The following is a 10,248-nucleotide window of genomic DNA, read 5'->3' on the forward strand; positions in this document are numbered from 1 at the left end:
TCCTGTTGCGCTGGAGCCTATCCCAGCAGTCACCAGGCGAGAGGCAGGAATACACCCTGGACAGGTTGCCTGTCCATCACAGGGCACACACACCTAGCTCTTATCCTTTAAATAAAACCACTGCAGCGAAGTGAAGGCTTGGGCGAGACATTTATTTGGGCCAGCCACTCTCCAAACAGTCATCTGGATCAGGATGAGGTCAACTCTCACCAACGTATCTGCTCTCCACAGGACACTCTAACAGCAAACATCAAACTGAAGAATAATGGAATGACTCAGTCAATAAAAGACAACAATGAAGTGTGAATTTTTATTACACAAATTATAATCCACAGTGAGATAGGTTTCAGCTGCAGTTGCTCAGGTTTAATGGTGCTTCTTGAAGGCTGTGGAGGAGACAGACTTGAGATGAAACCTGACAGAAACAGCAGGTAACTTATTACATTTCTTCAAAACACGATTTTATGGTATAACACCTTTGAACCGTTATACACACGCAACCCCCCTTGAATCTCTAGGCAGAGACTCGGACAATCAGGTGTCCTGCCCATCAAGAGCTAGAGAGACAACATGATCACATCTCAGGCCACTCAGACTCACTTTGAGTATTGTTTCACAGCGAGACATTTTGTATCACAATACCTGCTCCTCTTTAAATGGTAAAGGCCTGCGGTTGTACTAGACTCTTTTTATTCCCCAAACATGGCAGCGACTCATTCCCATTAGTGATGATGAGGTCACAGTAAACAGCTGGCTGAGTTGGACGACCTCCAATGGAAGGAGTCCAGGTGACAGCCGTACTACTGATCAGACTGTGAGAACTCCATGGGTATCAGGGGCACAGCAAAGCATCTCTGAAGAAGATGGCTGCCACCTCACTTCAGCTGCTTGTATCTGTCACTCTGATGCTGGACCATCTGATTTTACAGCCCAGACGATCCTGCCATTGACTTGCAACCTACTTGAAATTCTGGCCTCAGGTGGCAAGTATAAAGCAACAGTCGGGTAAAATAGATCCTTCACCCTTTATGCTCTTTTCAAATCACAGCGAGTTTATCACCAAATGCATCTGCAATAAATTGAACCCTAATTATTATGCAATTCTATGACAACATTATGAACAACTGCCCAATAGCGGTTGGTCATACACAGTACTGGTCCAGTGGAAAAGTACCTTTTCTCTTTGTTTTCTTCTTCATGAGTTTCTTCTTTTTCTTGGGACGTGGGTTGTCGAAGTCCTAGCAGAAGGAAAGGTCAGTGATACTTGCATAGCCAGGTCTATGTCTGAGTGCATGCAGTAATATTTTAGCTTCTGCAGGACTTGACGAGAAACTGAAGTTTTGGCCTTGTATTAATCCTTCACAACTGTAACTTTGTGTTGAACCACAATCAGAGAATGTAATAAAACATGTAGAATTATGCAAGATAAAATAGTAACATTTGATACTTTACCCTGTCTTTCAATTTCTCTAATATTTACTGTAATTGAACATCCTAAATCCAAAAATGTTTTTCCAAGAACTCTCTTCCGAGCTACATTTTCTTTACCGGGGAAGAATCAAATAATACATCAAGTGAGTTTTCAATCTCACAGTCTTTTCCCTGGGATCAAACCCCTGTGACTCTGAGCGAACAGTTTACCTGGCCAGCGTCGCCACCTGTCAGGGCTGTGATGTCACTGAAGTGAGTGATGCCACTCAGCTGCTGAGACATAGACAGCATCCCCCTCTTTTTGGAGTTCTTGTCACGCTTTGGCATGTTGAGACGCACCATCATGGACTCCTCATAATTCTTTCTGTCAAAGCCACAAAACAAAAGCATCTTGATGAAAAAAGTTGAATAAACTTAATGATCACAGATTTAACATCTGTGAAATATGCATCTTGTATTTTTCTGACATGCAGATCCAGATTACAGCAAAAGATTATAAGGAGAACCAACTGAGTGCAGGCAGACATGGGTGCTGTTTGTCTCTCTAAAGAGAATAAGCGTATTAGAAACCTGTGAATCTCTTCGCGACTCTCCCGCTCACTCTGGAAGTCTCTCTTCTCCCTGATCTCCTCGGGGGCGTCGCTGTATTGGTGCCGTAACTCCTGGATCACCGAGCTTCTCAGCGCTGCTCTTTTCTGACGCTCCAACAGGGCTTTCTTCTTGTCCGTTTCCGTCATGTCGCCATCTATAGGCGTGGAAAGATGCGGTGTGATTTGCTCTGCATCGAGTACATGACAATTCAAGACCTCTACCATAATGCACAGCTGCGATCTTGGGCGGTACATATTTCCTGCCACTAGAGTGCGCCGCTTTGTTGCCAGCGCTCTTCTTTGCAGACTCATTCTCTGAATCTGATTCACTCAGCTGGGAATAACAGAAAATAATTCATGTGAAGAAAAATAAAAATTTCTTCTCATATTTCCATACAATTAAGATTTTATGGTTCTTACTTTGCTCGTGAGATTTTCTGGGTTGGGGCGAAGCTGCAGTGGGTCGTTGTCAGCTGAAATAAAAAGCAATAACAATGAGTGAAATACACTGACAATGAATGGCATGCCAGGGTCAAAGGCAGCACCAGCCAATGCTACAGAAGGTGGGGGACCCAGTCACACAGAGGCAGCTTTTAAAGTTAATATAATAACAGTCTTAATAATAGCAGATATGCTAGTGTATGTCAAGCATTAGAAAACATTTGTAATGTGGGTGAGGAGATTAGTTTTACCAAAACCCTACAGAGATCGTGCTTCAAACTCTCCAACTCAACAGTGTTGTATTTCTTTAAAAACAGTTGCACCAAGGTGTGTTGTTATGACAAGTAAAACAGATCATATTGTTGCGCACACACACAGACAGCAAGTCTAAGAGCAGCACAAGGGAAACATATGATTGAAACCATGATGGATCACCTCACTATGAGGACCAACATTCACCTTTTGGGCAGCCATACAAGAATCCTTGCCATGCTTTGTTGATAAAGCCTCTTCAGATCACATTTCAGTACCAGCCATACAGATGAAATAACACACACACGAAGTTTGACCCTGTGACATCTTTAGTTTTACAACACTGCAAACATTCTTACCAAGACTTCCTGTTACTGCAGTCCTCACCAACTTATCAATCTGATATTTGAGTTTGTGGTCCAAAGGTCTCATCTTCTCCAGAACCTTACGTAGGAGAACGCGACACAGAGGTGAGCCATGAAGTCAGAGGAAGAGGAGACAGTAAAAAGTGAAGACGTCTCACAGTTCTGACGGTCACTATTCTGCTGAGAGCCTCGCTCTCACTGATCTTCCCTCCTACTGTCTTGATGCTGATGAGATGGGTGAGATCTTGGAGGTAAAACAGCAGCAGGTGATAACGAAGATCCAGAAAGGACAAGCCCTGTTTGGAACATCACATGAAGAGTGAGGCCAGAAATTTAAAAAAAGATAAACAGATACAGTTGCAGAGAAATTTATATATTTCCATTTACATGAATCCATGGCTAAAATCCATGCGGACATTCACAGAGAGAGTGAAGTTAGAAAGACTGATCCAGGCAGTACGATTCAAAAGACAAAACCTAAACACCAAATTTGGCCACTTTATTAAATAACCTGAATAGTGTGTACGAATCTCAACACCCAAGTTTGAAATGTTACATATGTGCACATTCACCATTTCAATCCACAGGTCTTCAGATCTACACATTTACCATTTCAATCTACAGAGCTCCTCAGTTTGAAGACTAATATCCAACTCTTGTGAATTCCAATCACCAAAGAAATATCCTATTGAAATTCACTCCATCACAAATAAAATATTTCAGGACAATTTGGGATTCAGGAAAAGAGTCATACGTTTGACATGTGTATGTTTGCTTTGAAAAATCTAAAAGAAAGAAGAGTATCTTTGGTGAGAAATGTCATAACACAAATAATAAATCAGCAGTATTAGTATCCTAACACAGTTGACGTGACGTAGCAACATTATAAACAAAATCATAGTTGAGATACCCTGTCTATTAACTGACCTTTGTCGTGTCAAATCCTCCATTTCTCACATTTGTCAGTAATTCTTGAACATGACCAGTCACGGACGCTACCTAGGATTAAGGCATAACAGAAGAACATGAAGCCATCGTCATTCAAAGTCAATTAAACGTTGGATAAAACTACTCAACAAAATGTACCTGCTCTGTGAGAGTATTCAGCAGCTGGACAGCTTTGGGCAAATCGCTTTCTATCAGGTCCTGAGAAATAAAATCAGACTTTCAGGCGATGCAGTTTCTCATCGCGTACATTACGCTGGCTGTCTAGCTAAAATGCTAAAGAAACTCAAAATACTAATTGCACATGCTAATCCCCATCGACACTAAACCGTATCCTTAAGAAAAACCGTAATGTTACTCAATTATACAGATTAAATGCATTTTGTTTCTAACCAGGGAAACGACTCACGTTGTCACCAGAGGCAGCCATTTTGAATTTCCAGCGATTACGGATGCCGAAGAGGACCTAACACGAAACTCGCTCTGAAGTTCTACATAATATAATATAATATAATATAATATAATATAATATAATATAATATAATATAATATAATATAATATAATATAATATAATATAATATAATATAATATAATATAATATAATATAATTAATATAATATAATATAATATAATTAATATAATATAATATATAAGATTAGACTGACAAGCCTTATATTGCCCATGCAACAACAAAGTGCATAATTATATGCCTAATATTGCCGAAGATACAAATGCCAACATCAATCACTTTAAGCTTGAAAGTAACGGCACAGAGCGTAACTGACGCTTTGTTGCAAAACTGTTGAATTTATGTAGCTATCTTTAATAAAGAGAGAAAGGGTTGATGTGGATGGGTGGATGTATTTGTGCTTGAGAAGGGTGGGTTTAAAAAAAAGACAGATAGGTGGTGGGAAGTGGGGAGTGGTGGTGGCTGATCACAGTCAAGCCTGACAGTTGGCTGGCAGAATATCAGAGGAGAAGATTTGTAGTCGCTGGACAGTCATGGTAAGTCAGCTCTGATTCACAATACTTCAACTATTGTTTTGGCATTTAACACAGTGTTAAGTTGTTAAATTAACCCATTCACTTTTGTTGATGACTTTTATAGACGACTTTGTCCATTTTGGGCAACAACGTATATTTCATACAACCATAAAATAGCAGTCTGCATAAGACACCTTTGATAAAAATGTGACTCAATTCAAGCTCCTTACCTTCGTCCTAAGAATTAAAACTGAATTTATTTTCTTTTTTAATCACGCTCTTCTCCTCTCAATTCCAAAAATGGATTCTTTTACGCTTTATTGACATTTATTTGCTGGTATGTGAATGACTCACCTTTAAATCAACATACTTTAAATACATTTTCCTCCTGGTGAGAAACATTTATATTTTCATTAAATCCAACTGGGTCATCATTGAGATGTCCTACACTAAAGGACAACATTTTGCCGTCTTCTCCCCAACTCCAATGCTGTTGTTGTGGTTTAATAGTAGTTCTTTCTTTGTCATTTTAATGTAAATTAAAAGCGAATCTATTCTGCCTGTGAATCCTGGCAGATGTCTAATTCCAGAGTGTCCTCTGTCATCCAGGAGTGGGTGGGCTCGTACCAGGTTCAGTCCCACAACGCAAACATTTCTAACCCCGCAGTGTCCAGCAGCGACCTGGCTGGGATGGACATGCTGTCCTACAGCCCGTCCCAGGGACTGCTCAGGGTCGGAGGTGAGGAGAGAGTAGACGAGCAGATGCTGGGCTTGTCCTATCTCCCTTACAATCCGTCCTGTCTGAACAACTCGTCCAGCTCGCTGAGCAGCAACCTACAACAGAACCACAATCCACAGGTGAGAGACCAGAGATGAATTGTTCATATGTGTCTAATCCTCCAAGCTCCACAAATAACTCTCACAGACCAAGAGAAAACATTAGAGATTGTCAGTGTGATAAGGGAAGATAAATAATAAAACACGGTCATGCAGATAAAGCATTTAAAAACATTTCTAATTAATAGTTAATACGTTGATACGTTTTTTGCTTTAATGTATTTATTGTGATCTAAAGTAAGAGGTTGTTTGATTTAGGTCAGGGTCATTTCATTTAATAAAATCTCTTTAATGTAATTTAATTTTGAGGGACTGTTCGAAACAAAACCAACAGTCAGTCACACTGAACTTGTGACGAGTTAACTTGACACGTACAGTCCCTCTTCAGCACCACCTGGATACGCTAGTCACTTCATAAATGGTCCAGAAATGTTTCCTGCCTGGCAATGAAACAAGACAATGTGGTGCTTGACAGTTCAGAAATATCCACCCCTGTTAGCAACATAATGCATTTTGCCGTTGATTTGTTGCTGTTACTCATTCGCTGCTTTCAATTTGTCGAGTGGGTGCAGGTAGCACAATGTATTTAAGTAAAAAATCTGATGAACACTGCCCTCCATGTCTTTGACCTTCAGGATTACTCCTTCCTGCTGCCCACCCTGCGAGCTCCACTGACCAAGAGGAGCATCAGCAAGGACAGCGCAGAATACCGTGTACGGCGAGAGAGGAACAACATTGCCGTGCGGAAGAGTCGGGACAAGGCCCGCAGGAGGATTCTCTTGACCCAGCAGAGAGCCCTGCAGCTGCAGGAAGAGAACCAAAAGCTGCAGATCCGGATCAGTCAGCTGACTCAGGAGATGGACACCTTAAAACACATCTTGTCCCAGCGACACCTGGCAGGGACAGAGGACGGAGCTGCCGGGGGGTCCAGCATGTGAACATGGTACATTCAAGCACAATATTAACCTCAAGAGTATGATGGCCATTGAAAATAAATTCACTGTAATCACTACCAGCTGTTGAAAAATGTAAGTATAGAGGACATTTTGAGTTGAAACCGGCAGAAATGCTTGACAACTTCACACCAGTTGTCACGTTTTTAGCACCCAACTCGATCATTTGCAACTGTTGCTGTCATGTAACATGTAGGCTGAGTGGATATAGTGTGTTTGATCAGGGTATCAGGAGACTTGAAGATGGCTTGGGAGCTAAAATTAACCCAACACAAAGGTCAAATGAGTGAGAAAACCTGGAGGGAGCTAAGATGATGTTCACGAAGAATGTGCTGTTTTGTGATGACAATACTAAACATTTCTGTTTGCTGTGTGTGTTTGTGTTTTTATTGTTTACTTGTTTCACAGAAATGCTTTTTAAATAAAATCTAGGAGAAAATATTTCAATAATGGAGAAAATATCGTGGAACAGAATGAATGCTACTGTTAAAATTTGTTTGTCTTGGCGTGATAATGTAAGCAAATATAAATCTAAAAAACATGAAGCAAATGCAGATTCTGTTGTTTAATGCGCGCTTGCTCGTATATGTGTGTGTTTTCAATTAAGAAAAAATTCTGTTGACTAAAGTATCCAGGTTCATATGTAATTTGAAAATGGAAAAAAGTTGTATTAGATGTTATATAGGTGGCTAAACATAATATAATGTTATAATATATAAGTTGGATAAGGGGCATCAGAATGCAGCCTGCACCAAACCCTAAGTCTTCACAAAAATATCGAAAACCCACAGTCCTAAATTCATTTCAAATTCATTTTTGTTGCATCATTCTATTTTTCAAATGTAACTGCTGTATTATGAAGATTATATTAATCTTGGTTTCAACAGACAAACAAAATAAACTGCTGTTACGATTATTATATTTGCTGTCAACTCTGTTTTTTTTATTCTGACATAGAAAAAAAATTAAGTTAAAATTTATGCCAAGATATTTCTGCCTTATACATTAGTGCTACCTCTTAAAATAAATGTACGACTAAATCATGTTTTGGTCGGTGAGATATTTCCATTAAATATTCAACATATTCAAGTTCACCATTCCTTCAACCGCACACATTATTTTGGCACCATATCTCATATATTCAAACTCCCTTCACGCAAACATTGGGTTGCTTCCTATTTAAGCAAACAAAAGATGCTTTTCAGTCTCAGTCTTTATGTGTTACGACGGTTGGATGGTTAGAACACTCTAGAGGTTCTGCAAAACCCTGAATGATGAGCACAAGACTTGTGTAGTTTCAACAAAATATGGAAGCTATGCATTGGTTGCTGTGAGACATAAAATGACTTTCAGACTTTGATAACAACTTATCATAAACATTCAAGTAAAAAAAAACAAACATCCTTATAATGACACAGTGTGCCTTATAGAAGTGAATTCTCAAAAATGTTTTCACCTTTTTCTCCAGCTGACACTTCTCGTAATTGTTGAAGGAGTTGCTCAACAGAGTTACACAATGACCGCTGGTTAGGAGTGATTAAGGGGGGGAAAAACTGATTGTTCTTTGACCTTCACATTTCTACAGTGTCATCATGAGCAGAGCTGTATATAAAAGAATAGAGTCAATTTGGGAGTTACAGACAGAAGCTGGGTGCATTGTTTAAATAATGAAATAATTTTTTTTTTTTTTTTTTGTAGCATGAACACCGCCCATTATTGTAACCATGTATCGATGTGTGGTGAAGAAAGCCGAGCCAGCCAGTTCCCTGTCACAGACATGGCTGTGATATAACCCAGAGGAAATGCATCCAGCTCATGTTACCGTCATGATTTCAGCACAGTCCTCCAGCGAGCACCTGGCGCATTTACCGTCACTCCTCTAGCCACAGAAACGGACGTCATGGCCTGGACCGTTGTTCACCAGCGGTTTCCCTTTGTAAGATGGGCAAGATTTCGACACAGTGGAGGACGGAGACGAGGAGCACATAGATAGTATCAGTGTTTTGGGGCTGCCAGGGCCTTCCTGTGGCTGTGATGGTAGTGAAGGGACACAGAGATAGGAGACTCTCCGGAGCGGGTGGGGGTAGACGGCGAAACCTACTTTCAAATATAACTGAGCGAAACCATAAATAGGCCGTCCTTAGTTTGTTTGCTACGTAACACAGTCCACCGCCTCAGTAACTGTCACGTTTGACACTCACAGTACATTGCATTTCTAATGACCACGAAACTATAAGTGTTTAAATTGTTCCAAAAGGGATGAATTGTATCATAAATAAAGGACATAGGAAGAAATCTGTTCTAAATGTAACTTAGAGGGTATTAATGGATTTTAATGCCATGACGCCATTAATGCTTTGCTCATGAGGTGATGAAAAGTTTCAAGTGACGATAGGAAATCCCAGACTGCAACTAAACTAGAACTTCAGATACACTGGACAGCAAAATCAATGTATTGAGATCTCCTAAACTAAAACGTTACTTTTATTTATATGTGACTAAAGTGTCCCAAATCAATTTGTGCAACACTTTAAACTTTAAAGGCTAATACATCTGAAATCCAAAAATTCTCACCAATGTAACATCTATTTCTGGTCCATAAACTAGCAACCCAATCACTTATGGGTTTTATGCCACAATAAAAACATCTATAGCCGAGACAACTATATCGCCTCTCCAAAAGTATAGAAATCTTCAGAAGTAAAAAACAAAATGTTGAAATTAGCATGGATTTGCACGTGCCAGGACTTTAAAGAGCAGTGGTAGAACAAAGTATGAGCATTGAGTCACATGTGCCAATTTCCACTCCACAGCATCTAGATTCAGCCTAGTAGCTCCAGACGATGACGTCACCAGACCTTGAAATTGTAGTCTGGCTAGTCCCAGTGCACTGTTGGCATTAAATGGTGCATGCAGGTGCATGAGTGACATGACAGTGGCATAAAGACTGGAGAAAAGGTAGTGAGTCCTCAGTAAGGTCTGACAAGCTCATGGAATACAAAGTAATTCAAGTCTGAATCGCAAAAATCCCCAATTACGACCTGAACTATCTGAGTGCAATCTTTGCTATTGATCCTGATCAAGTTCTTCAGTTTAGACCCAAGCTTTTGAAGAACAGTCACAACTAAGCTGAGCTACTTCATGCTATAAAGACAAGTATACATGAATACTCAGGGATAAGCTCCTTCAAACTTCAACTTCTTTTTTTTTTTTTACATAATTTACAACCAAAATAAATCCAGGGAAATCTTCTCGTGTTATTGTGACTTCCTAAACCAGATCTGCACAAACAAGAAGGACAGCAACTTCTGAACGTCACTCATCTGCTGAGCGACACAGAGAGACTTCTCGTGTGACCATGTCTGTCGAAATGTCCTGCAGAGTTTGTGTGGGGCAATCTGTGGTCCCAAGAGTGCAACATCTCCACAGAATGAAGAAAGCGTATATTT

General features: G+C 40.0%; 2 protein-coding genes across 2 annotated transcripts; one reads left to right on the forward strand and one right to left on the reverse strand.

Moving 5' to 3' along the window:
• Positions 1–214: 214 nt before the first annotated feature.
• ngdn (neuroguidin, EIF4E binding protein) lies at positions 215–4,474 on the reverse strand. The gene is made up of 11 exons (XM_053858600.1): positions 4,434–4,474; positions 4,166–4,225; positions 4,007–4,078; positions 3,238–3,375; positions 3,074–3,158; positions 2,442–2,494; positions 2,244–2,355; positions 2,002–2,176; positions 1,642–1,795; positions 1,175–1,238; positions 215–386 (listed from the first exon to the last, which is right to left on the reverse strand). Exons 1-11 carry the CDS (start codon positions 4,452–4,454, stop codon positions 367–369), a joined length of 954 nt encoding a protein of 317 aa, XP_053714575.1. The 5' UTR covers positions 4,455–4,474; the 3' UTR covers positions 215–366.
• A 508-nt stretch (positions 4,475–4,982) lies between these two features.
• Positions 4,983–7,640, forward strand: cebp1 (CCAAT/enhancer binding protein (C/EBP) 1). Its single transcript, XM_053858607.1, has 3 exons — positions 4,983–5,030; positions 5,619–5,867; positions 6,482–7,640. Exons 1-3 carry the CDS (start codon positions 5,028–5,030, stop codon positions 6,782–6,784), a joined length of 555 nt encoding a protein of 184 aa, XP_053714582.1. The 5' UTR covers positions 4,983–5,027; the 3' UTR covers positions 6,785–7,640.
• Positions 7,641–10,248: the final 2,608 nt, after the last annotated feature.

Source organism: Synchiropus splendidus, chromosome 3 (genome assembly GCF_027744825.2).
Source record: "Synchiropus splendidus isolate RoL2022-P1 chromosome 3, RoL_Sspl_1.0, whole genome shotgun sequence".
Taxonomy (NCBI): domain Eukaryota; kingdom Metazoa; phylum Chordata; class Actinopteri; order Syngnathiformes; family Callionymidae; genus Synchiropus; species Synchiropus splendidus.